The sequence below is a fragment of the Lingula anatina genome, chromosome 1 (genome assembly GCF_051362555.1).
Source record: "Lingula anatina isolate TDL-2025a chromosome 1, LinAna3.0, whole genome shotgun sequence".
Classification (NCBI taxonomy): Eukaryota; Metazoa; Brachiopoda; class Lingulata; order Lingulida; family Lingulidae; genus Lingula; species Lingula anatina.
Genome location: NC_141767.1, coordinates 64,011,267 through 64,035,819, shown reverse-complemented (window position 1 = coordinate 64,035,819; position 24,553 = coordinate 64,011,267). Strand labels below are relative to the sequence as shown.

The following is a 24,553-nucleotide window of genomic DNA, read 5'->3' as shown; positions in this document are numbered from 1 at the left end:
GTAACAGAAGGACTGTCTATTTCATTATTAATTACTGTCACCAAAAATATAAGTATGAAAAAAAAAACAGATATCGAATTTTACTTCTTCTTAAAGATGCACACAAAGTCAATTTTTTGTCACAAAAAGCGACCAAATGCCAGCATAAAGTTTAGAGTAGTATAACTAAGAGAATTACCAAAAGAAATTGTTTAATTTTATCCAAAAATAATGTTTGAACGGATTTTTCTGCTAGCATTCTATGCTGTGTGTCAATGGGGCAGAAAAGTAGGTCACGAAAGTAGGTTAAATTTCCGACCAAAAATTTAAAGAAAGGAACAGTCTAAAGCTATTTCATGGCTGATCGAGTGATCTATTCAGTTTTTCCCTTGGCATGTCAAATTTATTTGAGTCGTATACAAAACTAGAAGAAGTGGTTTACATGTGTTACTTGGAATCCACGCTCCACCGATGCTCGGTTCGTATGTACCTTTAATCCGAAAGGGTCACAATATTATTAAAACGGACACAGTAACTGATTGCGACAGCTGAGCATAATATCTTACGTTATCTGTTTTGTTTAAATGAATTCTAAGGATGTTGTTCCCAAAAAAATCCATATCCTGCTTACATGTCAGCGTATGCGTATTAACATCATAATGATTACAGTCAACCCAATCAATGAATTTATCAGTATACAGTAACGGTATGCAGTTTGGGGACGGAAATACTCATTATGTACTCGTACAGCAAGTAGTCTCTTTTCTGACTTATTTGACGCTTTATCTTTTTTTTCCTTTTTGAAGACCAATGACAACACCCAAGAAGTCAGTGTAAATACCAGTTACAGTGCACGCCAACAGATGCGCTACACAATATGTTGCTACATGCCTTTCCTGACGTCAAAGAATGTGTTCTTACTATTCCTACTATTGTTCTTATGGAAAACTTACAGAGGGTGAAGCAATAAAAACCTCATTACAATGACTGTCTAAAGCTTTTTGGGATATTTTAAAAGAATAGCAGTGTTTTCAGACACAAAATTTGTTTTGAAGAAGTCAAGCGTAGTGTAATGGGCAATTTATTATCTTTAAAAGTTACATGCAAATCGAGTTGACTTACATCGGCCTAATACTAAAAAAAGATGGAAATAAGGAATTAAAACAAAGAAACAAACAAATAAATAAATAAATAAATAAATAAATAAATAAATAAATTCCGTGTGTGTCTCTAGTCGTACATTTCATCTGTCACCCTCATCGTCTAGATATCCTGGTCACACGTCACCACAAACAAACAAAATGAAGTAATGTTTGGAATTAATATGGATTTAAGAAACTATCATAAGGATGCATCATACAGATACAAAGGTGATACCAACATTGGCCACATACCAACCCTGTTGACTGAACGTCATTAGAGATCTATTTTTAAACGGTCTTATATGCTATAAGGGAAACGACTTGATCCTTTATGTTAGTTTAACGCAAGCTGCTGTCTACAACAAATATGAAAATGTGTGGACCTTCCTTTGCAAGGCTTGTGATTTTTGGTGCCATTCTTACCGCCTATACCGGTTTGAAATAGTAAGTATGAAAAATTAACCTCTACACAATTAGAGAACAAAATGATAGACTTTGTAATTTAAAATGGCTTAGATTACCAAATAAGGCTATTTGTTGTCGTTTTCATTTCGTAGCAAGCCAACGTTTCACTTATTCATTGTACTTTCAGACTTCTTGTCATTTCAACAAAGCTAACATGTAAATGAATTTTTTTTTATTTCTCAGCAATTGTATTAAAAACACAAAAGGTATTTTCCATTAACTATTCAAAGACTGGTGGTTGTGACCACAGGGAAATGGTCAAAATAGTGATAATATTTAAATATTAAAAGATAAGTCGTCAGAAGGACCAGGCACACAGGAATATTTCAACCGCCGTTTACCAGACTGGTGATAGGCCTACATTACATGTACCTTGATGACTCCGAATAACAAATAGTTGCCATAGTACTTAGTATCCTTGACAGCAGCAGAATACCTTGGAAGAACCCGCTGTTACATGTAATTTGCATTTTATTTGTTTATGTGGTCGAGAACGCCACTCGACATTTTTTCTTCTTTGCAGTGTTGCTGCATTCCCGCACAGTCCTTACTGGAATCCATGGGGATTGCCGGGGTTTTGGAAACGCTCCGAACTAGAAGTTGTTACTTTTAACACTGGGCTGCACGTCTCTGAAGTACCCAAGTACGTTAAATACTGTTAATAAGTGATTTACAAGAACACTTAGGAATTAATTAATATGAGTATATGTATATCTCATGTGTCATATTACCACTTCTAGAGATAAGTTTCTGTTTATAATAAAAAAAATATTTTTATTAAATATTATTTGATGAAAAAAAGAAGGAATTTTTTTTAATTAATAGACAAAAAATTAACATTACGAAGTGACGATCCGACTTTGCAATTGGTACACCTTCAACAGGGAAATAAGCCAGTATTTTGTTTTTGCTGGGTCTTCTGTGTTGATTTATTTTGTTTGAAGGGCTTGTTTGGTATTTCCAGCATAGGATTCTGAACTGATCAAGACAGGGAACCGTTCAAACTTGGTATATGTAGTAGCATATCATGGAAAAGACTAAAGCCTAGATTAATTTTGCCATGCGATTTTTTCACCCTTTTTTTCAGATGAAATGAATTATACTTAACTGAAATACGTAAGTTTTAAACATCTCCAATATCGCTATGCCTACCAAACCACCAAAGATGGGAGGGAAAAGAGACCAACAACAGTTCAACCATTATCACCGTACAATGCTGTGGACTTAGGCCTAATGTCATTTACAATAATGCTGTGGAATTAGGCCTAATGTCATTTACAATAAAGCTATTGCCTACAGATCCGGACTTACGATGGCAAAAATTTGTCAAAATTTTTAGCTTGAATAAACCGTAGAGGCTACGGAGACCGTGAATCAGTTCGATTTCCCACGATTTTGCATGGCCACCGTCTTTCTCCGCACAGACGAAAAGGGATTCATGGGCAGTATGTGGGTGCCGTACGGACATTCGCATGGCAAATGTAATCTTAAGTCCAGCATAAACTATATACATGTAGATTGATTTCTACCTCTTATTTGATATCGCATGATTAGATTTGAAGTTTCTGTTTCTGAGTCAAAAATAATACACTATTTTTCAATTAAATAGGTATGAAAACCGCCGAGATGCATTCCTGGACACAGTAACCAACGGAAACATTCCTGGCGATGTCGTCTGTCTACAAGAAGTTTGGGAAGCAGACGACTTACGCGCCATCGTTAATGCCGCCGTGTCGCAGTTTCCTTACTCCTACAGCACATTGCACATTTCGGACGGTGTTCTTTCTAACGCTTCATCAACTCCTGCCTGCGATATTTCACTTGTTTCAAATGTAGTTCAATGTCTATTGACCAACTGCTCAACTTTGAGTGGATTACAGAACGTCATGTGTGCCCTAACGACGTGCAGGGAAGTTTTTGATTCTCTCTCGCAGGACTGCTTTTCGTGTCTCAATCGTATTTTTGCATCGTCCCAAGTGGCCAGCTTGACCTTATCTGCTTTCCAAGCCAGGATTCAGACTTGTCTTGCTACTCCTTATCCGACAACCTTTGGATTGTTGCTCCTCAGTAAAAAACCTTTGGTTGACCCTGAAGTAGTAAATTACCACGGGAGAAATTCCTTGATAGTACCGAGAGGATATATCAAAGCTAAGGTTTGTGTTAAAGTTTTTAAATCTCTTTCTAATGCAGACGGAAATGGCTTGATATATCTGTGTCCGATCGTATTTCGGTTGATTATCCAACCATTCGTATTGTTCATAAGTAGAACACTTATTATTTCACGAACTGACTGGATGACGTTTAATTTTTATCTGCAAAGAACATATTAACACAGAGAAGGGTAAAACAAGTAATTAAATTTCCCTCATTACTAACTGAGCTACAGAGGTCTTCAGTAAATCATTTTAAGTCTGTTTTTATTAATTCTAGGTAGAAGGTTACCACGTGTTTTGCACACACTTGGTCTCTGAGCTGAGCAAAGACATTTACCTTGAAGGTTTGTTCTATTTTTTTTTATCTATTTATCTATTTATTTATTTATTTTATTTATTTATTTATTTTTTGTAGCTGACTAACGAAGACCTGTATAAGTACATGTAAATATACAATGGTCGTTCTTTTCTTATATCAAGTTATAGTCAGGCATTTTACTGGAATCATATTTGTTACTATGTATAAAAGTATTTAAAAAAATTAAATGACACAGAAATACTGCTAAATTACATTAATTCTTTCTTCCTCTTATTTCAAAGTTGGCCCCTTCACGAGCTTCAAGGAGCAGAGCCTCTTTGAGATACAATCTTTGCTTAAAGTTGCCAGGACAGGTTACGTTAAAAGCATATTAATTGGTGACTTTAACGCTAATCCAGCCATCCCTGCTAACAATATTACCGGGGCTTTAACTGACACGTACAATTTTGTCAGCCGGCTGTACGTCTCGCCGTATCTGAAGAGGATTGGAGAATGCACCTTCTGTGGGGAGAATCCTTTGTCTTCATCGTCTCTAAACAAATTGTACGACCACATATTTGTCCCAAAATACAGCTGGTGGACCTGGCTGAGAGTTGGAGATGTCAGGGTTAGTGGTTTGTTTGTTTTTGGTCTACAACCCAACACCAAAGGCTACTTTAAGTGTAAAATGTCAATTACAAAAAATGCAGATATGGAAAAAAATCTTGATTTTTCTTCAATTTCTAGATCGCTACAGATGTTTCGTCCTTGATATATTTTATCCTATACTATTTCCAAATCGGTTTAAGCATTTTGCGCTGCAAAATGGTCATCAGCTCGAAGAATCATCTTACAAAGGTTTTAGTGAATGTTATAGTAGGGGAGCCAAGGCAAAAAATTAGGGTGAAAAAAAATTTTTATGATATAAAATTTTCGAATATATGGTCGGAGAGCCTGATATCTGGGGTTTATGAATCTGCTTATTGGACAAATGGGCTCAATTGCGAAAGTGCCCAAAAATCCAAGATGGCCGCCACCCCTAAGGAATATGCAATAAATGGATAAATTATGAAAAATGGTTGATATTTTCATTTAGTTTCAGGGTAGATATTTTTATTGTCCATATATTGTGGAAATATGTACTATCTGGTGATCTGTAGCAGAAATTGGTCAATTTGATTCAAAATGGCCGTTCTATCCAAGATGGCGGCCAATATTTCAAAATTTTTTGCAATTAAATCCTCTTTTCATTGATCTACAATTTCTTTCAATCATGATATGAGCAAACATTTATCAAATAAAGATTGCCTCTACTATTTTCTGCATTTGTACCATCTATGTGTAATATAGAGGTTTTGTGAATACAAAAAAATCCAATATGGCCGCCATGCACCCTTTACCATTATGAGTCAAGGGTACTACCTGTCTTTTATAGAAAAGTTCAAATATCTACTTTAATGAAGCAAATGCTATTTCTATTTAACAATTTTTGGGTGAAGGGGAATTGCTTCAGTATTTTAGAGGTATATTCAAAGAGCTATTTCAATCCAAGATGGCAACTTTATCCAAGATGGCGGCCAAATTTTCACAAGTTTTTGCAATGAAGTCATGGTTTCTGTAATCTAGAAGTACTTTCAATCATGGAAAAAGCTAAATTTTATCAAATATAGAATTTCTCCAATACTGTGTGCATTTTTGCTATCTGAATGCATAATTAAAGTTAGATGATTAGAGAAAAATCTAATATGGCTGCCATACACCCCTTACCAATATGAGTCAAAGGCGAAACATATCATATCAAAAGTTGGTATATCTCATTCAATGAAGTATCTTATACTTTCATTTTAAAACATTTGGTAAAGTACACTTGTTTTTTATTTTATGATGTTTAATTATACACTACCTATTAATCAAATATGGCCACTCTATCCAATATGGCAGCCAAAATTTGACCAATTTTGCAATTTAATCCCTTTTCTTTTTGTCAGAATTTTTTTCAATCTTCTAGAAGCAAAATTTAATCAAACATAGATGCTCTACCCTAACTTCCTGCATTTTTACTATCTTTATACAGAAAGAAGGCTTTATGCTTATAGAAATACCCAAAATGGCCACCATAAATCCCTTATCATTACCCTCATATGAAACAAAGTGACGTATCTCATAAAAAGTTGAAATATCTCCTTTGATGAAGTACATTTCATTTTTATTTTACAATATATGGGTATATGAGAATTTTTTCACTTTTTGCAGATAAATTTAAGATGGCATGTTTATTCATAGTAAATTATTTACAAGTTTCTTCACATTCATATGCATGTTCTTGGACCATTGTATTTTTAGCCTAACAACTATGTTGTCAAATTACATGTCTAGAATAACATCATTATCTATTTATTTGTTTATCAAAAAGAAGCTCAAAGGTTTTGTACAATAATAATTCCAATTCCATGCAAATTTCACTTCATGGAATCAAAGCTTAACTCATATTTTATTGAAACTTCAAACAACATTTATTTAACTATGCAATAGATACTAGTTTCATTTATTACATTGGTGTTTTAGTTACCTCCGCCAAGGAGGTTATGTTTTTACCCCTGCTTGTTTGTTTTTTGTTTGTTTGTCATCAACATGACTCAGAAAGTTATGCATGAATTTCGATAGAATTTTCAGGGTAGGTCAGAAATGGGTTAACTTAGAAGTGACCTGGATCAATAATCAATCAATAATCAAAAATAAAAAAATCAAGTTATGGACCAATTTTGATGAAATATTCAGAAGCTGCCAGAAGTGGGCCAAGGAACAGATTATAAGTTTTTGGTGGTGATCCAGATCAATAATCAATCAATAATGAAAAAACTAGATCATTATAGAATGAAAATTTAGGGGTGAAACAGCATTGGGTGGAGACTTTGCTGCCTTGACAGAGGTCTGCGCTCTCGAGGTGCTTTTCTAGTTGCAATTTATTTTTGGGAATACAGATGGTGGCCACAACTATGCATTTTGCTGTTTAGCAGTTTATAATGTCCCACATCATTAAGTCATCATTAATTTTATTGCTGCTGATTTGCAGAATATTGCAGCAAATTGGAAAGAAGGAATTGCAATTTGCAGAAGATTTGCAGCAATAAAGCAGTAAATTTGCAACTGACCTGATATTTTGGTAAGGGTAAAGCTCATAAGGTATAGAAATGAAGAGCATCCTCAGTTGGGAGGAGAAACCTAAGATCTGCTTTGCAAGAAGCAAATATGCAGGGCCTTTGGTCATATCTTAAGACCCAAAAATCCATATAGCTGTACAAAAATCATGTGCGCCTCTTCCATAATACCATGTAACTGTAAGGTGGTGACATTCTCCTCCATGCTGGAAAAGATTACAAAATGCCAAGCATTTGCACTTCCCATGCTTATAAGGAGAGTTAAAGAAACTACGCCCGGTAAGCTCATAAACTGTACTCAAACCACATCCATGTGGACCATAAGTGCTTTATGTAATATGTAAGACAAAGATCAATGTATGAATTGGAAGAAACCTTCCAATTTTTGCAACCTGAAATGTGTATGGCTAGGTTCTGAGGAATATACCCATGACCTCTTTACCAATATGCTTAATGAAATACCCAAGTACTAAATGCTCCAATTCTCCAATCCACTGTAACACCATGTTTCCTCAGGAGGAATCTTAGACGCGTCGGATCCTTTAGTCTCCACTCTCCTTTGGGAAAAGAAAATCTGATCACCAAGCACAAAAAGGTTTTTCACCCATTGGGCAATGAACTGAAGGAACCATAACATAAGGTACTCGATAAGCATTATTTTGACGTGGATCTTGTCCCTGTATCTACTATGCTGATTTGAGCTGGTGAAACCTGTGGAAAATATTGTATCCTTCCAAGGCAGCAGGGTGGTGGAGGATTCATAATGTTAAGAGATGGATACACCCATGACCACAGATTGTCCTTGGTTCTTATTCCATGACCCTTTAACAGTGCTAGATACAGGGAAGAAGTATTGATCAATGTAGTGTCCCTACATATTCAGGTGCACATCTAATAGCAACTCATTTTTATGGACAAAAAAGGCATGCCCCCGCAGAGAAATTCAAAACTGCTTATAACGTGGTTAGTTTGGTATGGCCAGCAGCTTCTCAAAGTCTTATTCCAAAAGATAACTATCAGGACAGCATCCATAGGTATAGAAACATGTTACAGTTGGAGAGAGCTTGTCAGGAATGATGGATGAGCAGAGATGTTATGAAAAATGAATATATGCCTGTTGTGTGAAGGATAATTATCACATATTTTGAAATCTGTTTGTAATCCTGTTTTACCTCTGAAATCAAGTTTTAAAGGTCCACATCATCTAAATAAACCCAACTTAATATTAATTGTTAAGTTAAAAGTAATGCTGCATGGCAACATTATAGTAACATACATGCCTGTCATGTCCGGCATTAAGATAAAAAATATATTTTATGAAGTCTCATGATGTAACCTGATGTGGTCCAACAGCTTTGGAGTTTTGTGCCGGCCTCTTTGTATTATGCTCATGTGAAAAATTTAACTATACAATTATAGGAAATTAATGTTTAGATCTACATAAGATAAGAAATTGGTATATAAGCAATGAGAATTTATATCATTGGGAGAGAAAAGAAGAAGAGGAGAGGAGATTGGGAAAAACGGAGCAGACATGTTTTCAAGAAGTTAGGATTTGGAGACTTAGAAACATCAACGAATAAATCCTTTAACTGGTCATTATGTGGACTTGGGTTTTCTTTGTGCGACCTTATGTAAATCTGGCATGAAGTGTAGAATCTTTAGATTGCATTATCCACTAAGTTAGTCGAAATCGTAATGTCCTATTTCAAGCCCAAACTTGAATTAAGCATCCTACATTTTATGACATTCAATCCATATATAAAGAAAAGTTCATTACATGACATCTGGGATGACAAGTCTTTGATGTCATCTATAAAATCTATATCAGTACCACCTGAAAAATATACATTAAATAACAGATTTCAACTATCAGTAAAGTACACATGGTACCATTGATTTGTAATGGTAAGGGGTATATGGCAGCCAAATTGGATTTTTCTCTAATGAAAAAGGCTTAATCATATTCTTTACAAATATTAAAATGTATGAGATATTTAGGAGAATTTATATTTCTTAAAATATTGCTTTTACCATGTTTGAAATAATTTCTAGATTATAGAACAAGTGCCTCAGTTGCGAAAATGGTAAAATAAAGGCAGCCATCTTGGATAAATAAGCCATTTTGAAAAAAGATATGGTCTCAGCTTTACATTAAAAAATAAGCAATTGTCCTTTACCAATAAATTGCAAAGGAAACATGGAATATACTTCATTGAAGAAGATATTTGATCTTGCAAATAAGGTGCATGCTGTGCGCACCTTTGGGCCATAACGGTCGACATGCATGGTGGCCATGTTGGATTTTTTTCTAACTATAAAGATTAATACTGTACAGAGAGAGGAAATACAGGTCATACTGTACATAACTTATATTTGATGGTGTGTTGCTTTTATCAAGATTGAAAGTAATTCTAGATTAAATAAAACATGACCTAACTGCAAAAATTGCCAAATTTTTGGCCGCCATCTTGAATAAAGCAGCCATCTTGGGTCAAGACACCATCTCAAATTTACCTTGAAATATTTAAAGCAATTGTTCTTTACCTGCATATTGTAAAATAAAAATAAAATATACTTCATTTAATAAGGTATTTCAACTTTCAAAAAGATATACATTGTGCTTCTGACTCATTATGGTGAGGGGTGTGTGGCAGCCATATTGGATTTTTCTCTTAATCAAAAAGCCTACATAGTGCATGCAGACAACAGAAATGTGTGAAATATTATAAAAAAGCTATATGTTATGACAGTTTTTTCTTATATCACTCTTAAAAGAAATTCTAGATTGAAGAAAACATGACTTAATTGCAAAAAATAGTGAAATATTGTCCGCCATCTTGGATGATGAGGCCATTTTGGACCCAGTTGTCAAATTATTGCTACAGATCACCAGGAAGTGCATATTTCCACAATATATACACAATAAAAGTAATGTAGACTTCAGCAAAAAAAAAATATTAATCACTTTTCATAATTGATGCTTATTCTGTGTATTCACCATGGCTGGCGGCCATCTTGGATTTTTCTCTTATCCATCAAGCCATCATTCTGTAAACAGATACTTGAAATGCAGGAAATATTGTAGACAACCTATATTTGATAACAGTTTGCTTTAATAATAATTGAATATAATACAAAATGAAAGCAAACATTATTTAATTGCAAAAAATGGTGAAAAATTGGCCGCCATCTTGGATAAAGCGGCCATTTTGAATCCAATTGACTAAATTTAGCTATTGATCACCAGAGAGTACATATTTCCACAACATATGGACAACACAAACATCTAAACCTAAAGAAACTGAAAATATCAACCATTTTTCATAATTGATGCTTGTTCTCTGTATTCACCATTGCTGGCGGCCATCTTGGATTTTTGGGCACTTTCGCAATTGAGCCCATTTGTCCAATAAGCAGATTCATAAACCCCAGGTATCAGGCTCTCCAACGATATGTTCGAAAATTTTATATCATTAAATTTTTTTTACTACCCTTTTTTGAAGGCTTTTGGAGTTTGGCTCCCCTACTATTAAAGGGTTTGCTTCATGCCGTCAGAATGGCCTGAACGGGACATATTCTTCAGAAAACATGCCCAACTAACGATATCTTTATCCAAATACACAAATTAAAAGCTCATTTTGTAAATTTTTGGCTTTAAAAAACGTCCTATTTGCTCGGCATGGGAGTTAATGAGCTACGTGGTCACGTGGTCCGATGACGACAATCGAGCCACTGGAGAACAGAGCGTGCTTAGCTGTCAAACTGAGCTGCGTTGTCTACATGTAAGATGACTTCTCTGACTTCTGATAAAAGTTTATACTCATACAAATCTCTTACCCGAGGGGTCTAAATCCTCGTGAAGCTGTGTAAAACCATTTCCCGTCTAGTCATTTCTTTAACAATCATTTCATTATGGTTATCCCAAGTTGTATAAAACACTGCATTTGAATGAGTTAAGGGAAATGTTGATTATTGCATATGAGGTCCATGTTATTTGTGAAATTCAATTTATTTTATTAAACCGCTGACACTCCGTCTTGCATACTTTTATTAAACTGAGGTAAACAATGCCCGTTACCTTTACAAGTCCTATCTTAATCATCCATCTAACTGGAACTTCCTTTACCTCTTAATTAGAGGGTTAAATGGCATTCAATTTGTCTTGCTTGTATCGAACGCACTCTCTATCTAAGCTTTACTCCAGTTATCTCAGGTAAAAATCTACCTGTGCGTTAGTTACAAAGCGCAGCTCCCGTAGACCTGGGGGTACTAGATAAAATCTGAACACCAGGTTTATCGAGGAGCTAGAGAAAGAAAGGAAGAATTTTTCCTGCACAACTTCATAGGAATTTTAACACGGACTTGATCCAGCTTAGACCTCCAAACTAACAGGGTGACATGGGCAATTTTCACAAACAAATCATAAAACTATATTTCAGTTAACCGCCTTTAAAATAAATATACCGTTCTGGGTAAATTAAAATAGTTATTAAATTGCAAGAATATTTTTGACTTAAATGATGATTTTATTATTAATGGAAATAAAGCTACTATATGAGGTACATTTGCTGTGATTACGCTGTCCTTCATGTTTTGCGTAGGTCTACATTTTGCTGTATGTGCTTGTAATCTTTTTAAATATGTGCGTACAATTTTTGCAGGTCTGGTTACCCCCCTGTTATGTGATGAGAGTATTAATTTGGCAATTAGTTCCTTAGCTTATTTGAATAGAATTGCAGTGTAAAATTTTCAACAAGATGTTGGCGAAATAGCCCATTACTCTTTGTAGGTATTTCCCCCGTCAAAGTTTGTCTAAAATTATCTTTCAATCTTTACTCTTTCAAAGACAGTATAAAGTTACCTGACATATTTTCGTGTAAACTTAACGACAAGCCAAGTGTCTCCAGTTCATTCCGTACTCAATTTTACCCAAGCAAATTTTTTTCTTGAGTAGATCTTTATAGCACGGTGTTATAAGCTTACAAATTTGCAAAAAAAAAAAAAAAAAAAAAAAAAAATTGCGTACTGACGCAGAATTTGCGTTTCAAGTTATAAAATGATCAATCTTTTAAATTATTTAATATTTCAGATGAAATAATCTTCAGAAACAAATCCTCAAAGCATAAACGAATTAGGATAACGAACCATTTTATTATAGCAGTTCCCATTTTTTCTTTAATATAACGCTCTTTTTCCTGTTTTTCCTCAACACGTTTTCTTCCACGGAAGCTTTAAGATACCCTGAGAGCAATTTCTTTTATTAATGTTCGCGACCGTGTTTGAACTTAATTGTTTAAGTATTGATATTTAACGTCATTTACAAATACCAATAAAATAACCCCATGAAATAAAGGAGATATATTGCAAAATATCAAAGCCCACAAGACGAGTTTCATACCTGTTATTACCTGGCTTGGGAATTGCAGCGGTGCATAATTAACAGGTTTGTTGTAAACGAGGTTTTGGTCAACTACAATGCATTTAAAATGCATTAGCAATCAGTAAGTTTGCCAACTGACGACAGTTAATCTGAAAGACTACCAGCTCTTGATATGATCTAAACCACCTGAGGTGACCATGATCTAGAGCATCGCAACTATTGTCACCGAAGTTAGTAAGTAAGTCACGGAAGACCGTCACAGACAAAGAAAGATTGTCAACGAGAGCTGCAATTTTGGTGAATCCCACGGCAACACACCGAGGCATAACGAAAATTCCTCAACTCCGTTCAACACAACTTTCATTAACTTCTCCGTCTGTACGCACCATGGAGCTCAGTTGAGTCTCATAGACCTTTATCGTGATTGTCGTCACAGTACCACGTGGCCCAGATCTGTTGCTTCATTTTTGCATATTGAGGTGAGGTTTACTAAAACGCTTTTTTTCTACTAATAGATTGTTTTTATAATTTTTAAATGGCGGGGATCGATTAAAACATACCTCTAGTGTATAGATTGAGTGCTGTATCTTCAAAATTCGAGAAATGGATTTTTACATGAACATTGTCCTTTAAGGATGCTATTTTTTCGACGATGGTCGTTTCAGATGAATGACTCAGTTTAGTTACTGTAGCTCGAGGATATTGAAATAACTGATGCAGTTAATGTTATTTTTTGTCTTTTTCCAGAGGGTTCTCGATTCCAACATAGCTAACCAGAATTATACTCTTTCTGACCATTACGGAGTGTCAGCCGTGATCAAAAAGTGGTCGTGGGTGTGGGGAGGGTAAAACTGCACTTTTACTAGATAAGACAATTGTGTCAAAGCTATCACCATTTTTTTTTTTTTGTGTGTGTACAACAGACAGAAATGCTTCAAGTTACATTTTGTTGTGGATGACAATATTGATATCGTATTTCCATTGCATTCATTCTTGGTATGGGTTTATTCAGGGGACCGATATCATTATCCACAAAATCGCTGAATATTGGCATACTTTTTGATAAGTTTGTGTCAAAAAAAAAAAAAAAAAAAAAAAAAAAACAGATTTTTTACGAAACAAAATAGCATACCGATGTTATAAAGCACAGGACGGGTGGTGTAATACACTCTAATACAATTAAAATGGATACTTTCGCTGTCCTTCAAGCCAATTTTCCGTTGCGATAGTTGAGCGCAAATTTAATCATGGATGCATTTGCATCTCTAGGAGACATCTACACTTAAAAATGATGATTATGAACATGCAGAGTTGTTCTCCTTGTTTGAAATCGTGTATGCCCGAGAAACAGAATAATTTCACATTTTTTTTTTTCAAAAAAGATATACCATGCAAACTGTCTTTAAACATGGACTTAATGTTGAGGTCTTTCTTTTGGCCAGGGAATTTGATTTCAGTCCCATGTACTTTATCTGTATGGGAGATGCTGTGTATCAGACATCCTTTCTTTTTTATATAAATGATTCCATATTAATATCATTATCCTTAATGTCTGTCATTCAAAATTTTGAGCAATTTTGTTTGAATTCATTAAAAGCATTTAAAACAATGTTGTTAAATCACAAATGACCTTTATTATATGTAATATACAAACAAATAAACCAACTAATACCATGCCACATAATGTACCATACAAGTCCATGACATGTAATATTACACTTTTTCGTAGACTTAAAGACAAAAAAAATCTCAAAAGAAGATATACAAAGCCGTACAAAGAAATTTAACGAATTAAAAATCACTGGATAGAAGCATAATTTGAAAACTAAATATTCCACGAAATGATAGGTTCCAATTTTTTAAGGCTCCATTGAGAACCAGCTCAAAATGTCCCCGAAAGAAAATGAACAACATTTTTTTTCTATCATGACAATCATTAGCCATCGCCATTTAACACACATACAACATCCAGCATTTGCAGACGACATCAAGGATCCTACACTGTACATCTGATTTGTCGTGCAATATTATGCTCTCAAAGAGTCAATCTTACAATTCATTCCACAAATATATATGTGAATATATCTTGTATCTTATTACACAAATTAAGCATTATTCTCATGAGCAGAAACCATACTGGTTTTCTCATTTGTCTAACCAAAAAGCATGTACCACAAAGCACCATTTAAACTATTCAATGTAATTTTTTTACCCGTAGGTGTGAAGCCAATACATGTTTTAGGTTTACTAATACCTACACATTAATAGCCAAAACCATTGAACTGAAATACAAAAATCCATAAGAGACTTATAAGAGTATTACTAAAGGAATTATGTAGTACTTTACTGCCCCAACCAATACAAAATGCCTGGATTAAAAGACCCTTGCCTCAAAAAATTGACAGATGTTAATTTATCAAAATGTAAGTAACATAATTTAGACCACTCAAATTAATTCAATCTTAACAAGTTTAGTATAATGAAATCACATTACAACAAACAAAAGAAAAATTTGTCATTGAAGTTTTTAAAATAATTTTAATCCATTGCAACTTGCTGCAGTAAGCCACTGTCTTATAAAAATCTTTGCCACTGAACATGCTCTAAATAATTTTTCCCTAGCATACTTTATGAGGCATAATCCTTATTAGCTTAAACTAGCTATATAACCTTTTTTCCTACTGCAAAATGGTCTTAACATATGATATACAACAAATTTACACACTGCATAATAAGGGATAATTGTTAAATTGCTAATGTAGGCCATGCACATTTCAAGGCACACAACAATTAGATGAAGGTGTCATTTTTTGTAAACTGGGACTGATAATGTGCACTGAACAAATAAAACCTTAAAATATCAAAGCAATGATAAACATGCGAGTTACAGAGCCTAACAGATTAGTAAAATATGGATGGAAAAATAATATTGCTATCTATGTTCCCTTCCAAGTGAAATCCACTGTATACATAACATGTGCTACCCTATCTGCTATAGATTAAGGAGTCAATCAGCATAAAAAAGAATATGCCTAAATAATTCAAATATTGCAATACTTCCTCCAGGAAAGTACTTGTAACAAATACTATCAAATATGGACTGTGTGGGTACCAGTATAAGACTGTGAGCATCTTGGACAAAATGTGAACAATAAAATATAGCACCATGATTCTTGTAAAGAGGAACAGTCCATTCCACCTAAGACAAAATAAATAGGCTGTCCTGGTATCCACATAGACCCACTACTTCAATTTCTGCCATTCACCATTTTCAAGTGTTACTTTCACAACATCAGTCTTAAATATATAAATAAAAACAACATTCAAAATTAAGACCCCATTCCCATAGATTTTAGAGCGATCTATCCCTGTGGGGAGTCTCACTAGATTACTGTCAGCTTAGCCGGCTTAAGCGTCTGTCCCGCCTACTAAAAGATGTAAGAGGGTAATTAACTATCGTGCACACTCGGCTAACAGCAATTTAGCATGAACCCCCAGGGAGTTAGGTCTATCTAGATGGATTGATCTAAATCTCTGGGAATGCACTCTAAGAGTAATCTAGCTATAACCTATAGCTATACTCATATCAATACCCCTTGTCTGTTATATGAATTTTTTGGCAACTAGAAACAATGTGATAACCTCTGTGAACAGGTGAGGTACTTATTATCTAAGGACCCAACAAGGTGGCAGTGTCTACATTCACTTTGATAAATACTGTGTCATCCTTGATATAGTTCCTAGTAAAGAGAGTTTCGTGGGACACAAACTTGGGATAGCCAAACCCCATGGGTTCCTGGTCTTTTGAGGGTTTCTGGAAATGTTTCCAAGTGGTATCTGGCAGAAAACTCTCAATCACGTTCACACGCTTTTCCAAGATGGAACACTGGTCAAAGATGGTAAAGGTGATCGGTAACTGAAAGGGCCATTCCAACAAGTTGTCATACTCCCCCTGAAGGATTTTGATGTAGAGTGAGAGGTATTTTCCTTCTCCTGATCCATTGCCATTGATGAAAACTGAGGCTGCCAGTTTATATCCATTGTCACCAGCATGAAAAGGCACGCTCACCAACTCCATGCTCTTTTGCTTGGCTTCTGCCAATTTGGTCTTAAAGTTTGGGATCTTCCACAAAAGAACACCATTTGTGTTGCTTCCTGCAGCCTGTAAGTCTGCCCTGAGCTGTTTTATTTCCTGCTGCTGGCGCAAGACAAGGTTGCCCATAAGACTGAGGTGTGCTTTGGTGAACTCGTCCAAGTGTTTGTCTAGGCTGAATCTGGGGCACTGTGAAAGGATTCGTGATAATGATAGAACAATTTTCAAGATTATATATTCAAATTAATATATATGTCATGTATCAAATTTATAATCAAATTGTTGTCAACATATACATATCATCTGCCAATTACTTATACTGACATAAAATTATAAACAATCTTTAGTTTTCCTCAAAACTCATTTTGACTGTGCTTTTGCTGGCGAAAAGAGAAAATAACTCTTCAACATACTGTGAATATCCAACTATGTGTAAAATACAACTTTCAAAGCTGGTTAGGCCATGCCTTTTACTTACCCTGTATTTGCAACCAGCCTCTTTAAAGACACAAGGAACAGATGCTGAGGGGCAGGACTCTGCGACATGCTTCTCGATATCCTCTCTGGGGATCTTGGTGGGGTCACAGCGGTTGGGACATGATATAGGGAAACGGGGACAGGTATGCTGATGGGTCTAAAAGTAATGGAGAGCTCCTTTAAATAAAATTCCTTCAATCCTTATTTATTTATTGCTATAAGTCTGTTAAAATATTGCTTTCTGAGATGTCTTAAATATTACTGTAACAGAGAATGGCTCAATTAGAAATTGAAACATTTTTGACAAGTTTAATATGTTGTCAAATTATCTCAAGTACTGCATTTACTCAAGATACTACACCTTTGTCACATAAAGGATTAACTCAAATGTGTGAATGATGCTAAATTAAAATATTCTGTCGGTCTGAAAAAGGTTATATACATATTCAATTGTTTTTGTGTTTTTGTGTTAATAGTTTATGAGATCTCACCTGCAATGTCTCAAACACAAACTCCTTATGACAGAACAAACACATGGCCAGCCTCTTGTGGCATTCATTTTTCATGTGGTTATTGAGGAATCTCCGCTGAAGCCTAGCACCACATTTATTCTCACACCACACTGTCTCATAGCCACATTCCCCATCATGGTTCTATTCAATAAAAAAATCAATAATAAATTGATTTATTAGTCATAGCTATTAATGTTTAATCTAACACCGATCGTGTGTCTGGTCTTTAGACTACACTTGTGCAATGGGGAGAGCATGATCTTATTATGCTGTTTATTTCAATAGCCACTGTTGATATTACACAGTTTCAAAGTGTAAAGCTGGTTAAAACATACATTATAAATATTTGGTTAAGTGATATATCATCAAAGATTTTTTTCTGTATGAATTGTAAACCATTTAATCTTTAAAACCAAACACTACAGCAAAATCACCTAGTCCTCTTGATTGCTAAGGCTACTCCATTGCTAATAATGAATTCATTTATCCTTGCAGGACAAAAACCATTATTTCATTAAGTAGCAAGCCTATTCATACACAAGAGCAATAACATTCTCAGAAGGTTTCATTAAGTGACATGGAAATATTACTCTAACGCATACTGAATGGAACAGATGGGTATGAACAATATGGGTAGCCATCTTTCATGCTGAAGTTCCCATCTTTGTTTTGCAGTAGGAAGGAGTTTATAGTAACAACCGATATTTTAGTCAATAAATAAAACTTCACTTTTACAACCCACAGCCAAAGAGACTTTAGTCTTATCAGTATACAAACAACAAATGCCATTATCACAGTTAAGGAGTAAATCATTAACTCATTTTTATCATTCAACTGGCAGAAGAAAATCAGTGATAATATTCTTCATATCTGATCTTCAAATGAAGGGAAAAGATCCATACAGAAATACGAAAAAAAAAAAAGAAATTATTTTATTTATTGTCAAAAAAAAAAAAAAAAAAAAAAAAAAAAAAAAAAAAAAAAAAAAACTAAAAAATGACTGCATTAGTGAATCTGGTTTAACTTACATCCATCTGTTCACCGGAGAATTCAATGCCACAGAAGTCACAGGTGACCCTTCTCTTGTGACAGGTGTATTCTAGATGGTCCTGGAGACAGATTCTGGACAACATGGCGGCACACTGGTTGGGACACGGCACAGCATCATAGCGACAGATATCTAAATGCGCCTGTGAAAGAGAACAAAAATGTGGTGAAAACATTCTGTTTTCCAAATATTAAGACATATACCAAATCATACCCTGAACCTACAGCCATTAGGAAATTTTTGCAATAAAGAAAAAATAAATAAAATAAAAAATAAATAAATAAATAAATAAAACAAAAGATGAATATTAATGCCCTATATTTAGAAGCAGCATGACCTTGTTAGTCAACAACAAACAACCAAATAGAGCTGATAATCAGGGTCTGCAATACTGAGCAAACACAGCACTCACAAACAGATAAAAATCATCCAGTCTGATATAAGTATATCTATTGAAGAAATTCAGTGGACATGTCCCAGCTCTCATTCAACCCATAATAAACCCTTATAAGAGTTGGACTTCATATACTCAAACCCATCTAGATATTGATTCCTCACCATCAAGACTTCAGCTGGTTGACCACCTTCTATGTTGATCAACTGGTTATGGGCATCTGTGCCTTACTGGGTCTTAACCATGGACATACCTTATACTTCCTGCATGGAATGTCAGCAGCAGCAGCAGGTGTTTCAACACAGTGTATATCAGTCTCAAACACCTGACCAAAACCAGCACTATCTGTCACCACATGAATACAGCTACTGTCTCATGGCAAATATAACACTGATAGATGTGAACAGATGTGCTCTTTTCCTGCCAGCAGGAGACAATTTACTTCTCATTAGGAGATTATTAAGGCCCCTTTTTCCCATTTTGTCACTATCGATTTTTCATCCTTGTGTTTTATGCTCCATTTCTATTCTACATAAAGAACTACAAAACCTGTATACTGGAGTACTTCATGCATACTAACCATATATATGTACTAGATTATAATATAATACTACTTCTGTTTACTTGCTAATATCACTTCTTACTGAGGGAATCACATGGGTTTATTTCTATTTGTGGACATCAGAACAAGGACAATGAATTCAAAATTGACCTTGCTCTGACTATATTCACTCATTTCCTAGCAATTTCTGTCATTATTTATTTATTCCAAAATGTTAATTGCCAGACCATTTCAACAACAACAAAAAACCCTACTACCAATAAAATACTTCTTGTCTGCAAAATTGTTTATTTACAAAATTGTTGTCATTATGGTGCCCTGGGGGTATATCTTAACTTTGTTAAAATATATGGCGATAAAATATATTCAAAAGAACAAAGCAATAAATGCCAGCAAAGATATAATGAAAAAAATGACAGTACAATTACAAGCAGATGGCAGCTCCTATCACATCATATGTAACTCACTTTGAGTGGAGTTTATTTAATAAATGTATTACCATCATAATTGCCTTGAGTTAGGATTAAGCTACTAGTAACTTAATCAATGTACTCATCTGTCCTGCACATATTTAAAGGTGTTCAAAATAGCAGTGGATTCAAAGAAACTGAACAAAACATTTTTAGTATCTTAGACATAATGATTATTTGTTGCTGCTCACATAAAAAATGAGCCAGCTGCATTTAGAAAAGTGGATAATTATAAATTATACCATGTCACATTTGTGGAAAATGTGCCATAAAACAAAAGCAACCCTGCTGACAAGCAAAAATTACAATTTTGACCCAGTGACTGCCGTTTCAATGAAAGAACATCTCAATCACGTATCATTAGGACATTGTTTATGTCAGTATATTCCCCCTGCAATTCAATAATTTTACGTATTTAAGTCTGACTACCACTTAAGGTGGTCCAGTACATACTTTTAGATATGCTTGTTAGCTATAAAACAAGTACAAAAACACCAAAGCCTAATTTTAAAACAAAACCAGATGAAAATATCTGCTAAAATCATCATAGTTCTAAGTTCATCAAATTAAATATAATACATTTTCCTTTATATCCACTGCTGAAATCTTATGGGGTCATGTAAACCACAAACTGGGTGTCAAGCCATTTTTCACTATAGGGTGATGTGCAGTGTTTCAGTCAGGATTTTTTTCCTTTTTTTAACTAAGTTGTCAGTAAAAATCATTAAACAGTAAAATAGATATCCAAATTACAGGGGAAATCTACAACTAATCACTCAATGTTTATTTTGAAATATAAGCTATGTTTATGCTATGAAAAATATAAAATATAATATAATATAATATAAACATCATGCAAAATGTGAAACCCTCCTGACCAAATATTGAAGTTCATGTTAAGATAGAAGTATATTTAATAGAAGTTATAGTAACAGATGTGAAAATACATTTACTGAATGTGAGGGGCAATAATTCTTTCCCTACCTTATTTCTCTGATGTTCAACAGATCTATCATTATGAGTCATCATTCTGTGTAAGAAACACCAAAAACAGCTTCACCACACCACCAGTTATGGCCTGTTATTCACTGTATTCTGTATATTTTTCCTACTATTTCTACTTACCTAGTTATCCAGACAAGATGCATGTACAAAATAACCACACCTTCATCTCATTATTAAATCTCTGGGCCATATATAATTAACGGTTAACACTTGATGAAGTGGCATCCTTAGCAACAGATATAAACACACAAATACATCATCCTGAATGTGGTGATGTGGTAAAAATTGATCTTACTGTATAAATCTAATTTTTCCCATCATATTGACCACTGGCTACCCATTAACTTTGAGAGTACCTCTATATACCGATATTAAAACAAGAAGATTTTACCTTTTCACACTTTTATAGTTACAAGTATAATCACGCTCTGTAAAACCCATAAGCATTTTTATGATGCTTACTCAAGGCTAAAAATTAATTGTACCTTGCCTTAAGAGGCAAAATAGACATATGTTTCTTTCCACCTACCATGACTATGTATGCAATGCAAAATCCCTGTCACTGGAAAAATTCTTCAGCTTATGACACAGCCACCAGGTATGCTACTCTATAATACACTGAAGGTTACTTTATCTAGGCAAACTATCTCCAAAATTTGAAGGTGGTTTCCTACAAGCAGGGTCTTGTCGCACAATCAGAACTATAATAATAATGCACTGTAAAGATATAGGATGACAGAGATAGTAGCCTTCAAGTGGCCGCTTGACCATCAGCGACACAGTGATCCTTGCACTACTTAAGCTCCAAAACAATAGCCCAGTCCAGGCTCATGGCAGATAATATGCTGGAGAATTCCCAAACTTTGGCTGTGTTTTCCAACACCACAGTTTATAAAGTTCTAGGTGAGGCTACTAAGCAAGAGAGACACAATGATGAGACCAGCATCCTTATATAGTTCTAGTCAAGAGAGCAGGCTAATGTCTCCACAGCCTCAGGACACGTTTTGGCATGGGAAAGTAAACCAACAGTGCCAACAGTCCTTTTCAGTCACATTTTTACAACCTTCATTATCAACTGCCAGTCTAACTGCTCATTATTAATCTGACTCTGTGCTTTCTAACTGTGAACCGTAAAGCAATATTCGCCTTAGGTATCGGAATGCATTTTCTCTAAGGCAATCACTGTTAATGATACAATTTAGTAAGTAATCTTGGGTAATTTTGAATGTTGAGCCTTAACTTTATCATAATGGAAGACAAAAAGAAAGCACTAAATCATAAGGATCTATGTTCCTGATCTTGTCAGACATCAAACATCTTAAAAGTGCAGCCATCGTCACCCTCTTATCTTAATAAGGATGTTGATATGAACTGTCATTATATGAGATTCCTCTCTCCCTCCAGGCTCAGAGCCTTTTGGTTTAATTTTGTTTTAATGAGTACTTGATATTTGCATTTCTTCAGGTATCAGATTTAAAGATAGCAAGTTTGTCTTAGCAAAAATTACAGATAACATCAGTTGCTCTTGCCAACTGTGGTAATACAATTTCACATTATCTTAACTTAAATTTTGCATATTGCACTCACACCTATAAAATACTAGTAAGCATAAATATGAAAACATGTTAACATATTACTATAACATATTTTCTCACAAGCAGTCACCACTATTTAATATAATTTATATTTATTAATAATTGCAATCCTATTGTACATTTTCATCTACCCATGTAGATGCATACGATACAATGAATAAACGCTATATTACTTCATCATATTTGTTATATATAACACAAAACAAAACAAAACAAAAAGAAGTATATTGCTTGGACAATGAGAGATATGTGAATACTGTTGATTGCAGAGTGTACTTTTATATAACATTCATGTAATCAGTAGACTGGTGCCCTTCTTTACAGGGCAATTATCGCCTTACCAGAAAACAGAAATATCTCCAATAATCAGCAAGTAATGAGAAACTGCATGCATGTCCCAATAAGTCACAGTATACACAGTACACCAAATTACACCTCTGATTTAACATACCCGTATTTATAACCAAGATCTGTGTGTATTTCTGATAAAAGTTTAGAGTTACAGTTCCTATCTCATTTTCATTTTACTATCTAAACTATACATAGATGATGGAACCTACCTGGGACATCCCTATCATGTTGGAAGAGACTTACAAAGAATGAATCACATCATATATACTACAGAAAGGAAACCTGATAACTTTGAAGCACAAAGAACCATCATCAAAAGAAACATACAGCTGCTGAGTAAGGAGTTTTCACACCAAAAGATTACAAACAAAGACAGGTCAAATGCATCTGAAGGGCACTGACAGATGATCACTTATTACACAAGCTGTAGTAATGGGGTAGACACACAAAACCATCTCTTGACATGTGTACAACCAGCATGGCTCACAAGTCTCAAGTGGCTTACTGCCTTTGAATGGATTTTTACAACAGAGAATATGCCACGTTCCAGAATATGATGTGATAGAATCAATACTGCTTTATCAGCCAAACAATTTCTGAGTAAAAAAGTAAACAGGGGCAATTATGTGGAGATTAAGAATATTAGTATTCATTTCAATGATAAGGTGTGAAATTATAATCTACACTCACCTGTAAGTGTGCCGCTTTATCTGTCCACTTGCAACCTTCTTTGAAATGTTTACAGCGGACAAGACTGTTCATTATTTCTACTTCCAAGTCTTGATCTGGATAAATCTGGAGAGAATAAGACATTTTTAAAGAAAAGAGAACAAAATTATGTATATGTAACCAATAAACAGAGGGAAAAAACAAGGCCTTGTATGTTTGGTACATAACTTAAAACATAAATCACCTGATTCTGTGGTATCAGTTCGTAGTATCAGTCATAATTTTGAAAAGTTAATCTAAAATGTTTCCTTTTCAAATGAAAGGGTTGGCATTTCCCCCTGCAACCAGCAGATGTGGCAGTCCTGATTTTTTTTCCTTCCGTATTTAATTTCCTTCAGTCCTTTGTGTCCACTGTCCTCTGCAATGCCAAGGCAGCTGTTCCCAGATGGAGTACATATTTACGATGAGATCTCGTTGACCTATTTCACACTCTCATGTTTTATCCGTGTATATACACGTATACATATATAAATGATGCAAAACTAGAAACAAAGAGCCTTCCAATGGTTATCTGATTAATACATCATATTGCACCTGCCTTAAAGCAACTGTCAGTCTGCATAAATGTTGTAGTAAGCAGGGAAGCAGTAGTAGCGTTAGTCTTCAGGCTACACCTCAGGCAATCTAATCTGTGGATCATATTATCTTCCAGGTATGATGACAATCAGAAATGTAGTCATATTACTGTGAATTTATGTCGGACTGAGTCAACAAAATGATCATGCATACTGGTACCTGC

General features: G+C 34.7%; 2 protein-coding genes across 4 annotated transcripts in view; one reads left to right on the top strand and one right to left on the bottom strand.

Annotated features, from left to right (window-relative positions):
- Positions 1 to 152: 152 nt before the first annotated feature.
- Positions 153 to 4,855, top strand: LOC106151238 (uncharacterized). Its single transcript, XM_013524379.2, has 5 exons — positions 153 to 1,565; positions 2,110 to 2,229; positions 3,196 to 3,739; positions 4,017 to 4,083; positions 4,340 to 4,855. The coding sequence occupies exons 1-5, from the start codon at positions 1,489 to 1,491 to the stop codon at positions 4,807 to 4,809; spliced, it is 1,278 nt and encodes a 425-aa protein (XP_013379833.2). The 5' UTR covers positions 153 to 1,488; the 3' UTR covers positions 4,810 to 4,855.
- A 9,334-nt stretch (positions 4,856 to 14,189) lies between these two features.
- The window catches only part of LOC106151227 (TNF receptor-associated factor 4), a 29,202-nt gene continuing 18,838 nt past the window's right edge, over positions 14,190 to 24,553 (bottom strand). For 2 of the 3 annotated variants that reach the window (XM_013524359.2, XM_013524361.2), the window contains 5 exons: positions 23,776 to 23,880; positions 18,689 to 18,850; positions 17,640 to 17,801; positions 17,150 to 17,305; positions 14,190 to 16,860 (listed from right to left, as the gene is read on the bottom strand). In XM_013524359.2, coding sequence (XP_013379813.2) covers positions 16,249 to 16,860; positions 17,150 to 17,305; positions 17,640 to 17,801; positions 18,689 to 18,850; positions 23,776 to 23,880 — 1,197 coding nt within the window. In that variant the 3' untranslated portion in view covers positions 14,190 to 16,248. Of the gene's footprint in view, positions 16,861 to 17,149; positions 17,306 to 17,639; positions 17,802 to 18,688; positions 18,851 to 23,775; positions 23,881 to 23,998; positions 24,331 to 24,553 lie in introns of those variants that run through there. The other variant, XM_013524363.2, reaches the window with a different exon arrangement.

Coding starts and splice junctions, on each gene's coding strand:
- LOC106151238 (XM_013524379.2), top strand. CDS start 1,489: ATGAAAATGTGTGGACCTTCCTTTGCAAGGCTTGTGATTTTTGGTGCC. Junction 1,566..2,109: donor GCCTATACCGGTTTGAAATA/GTAAGTATGAAA, acceptor TCTTCTTTGCAG/TGTTGCTGCATTCCCGCACA. Junction 2,230..3,195: donor CACGTCTCTGAAGTACCCAA/GTACGTTAAATA, acceptor TCAATTAAATAG/GTATGAAAACCGCCGAGATG.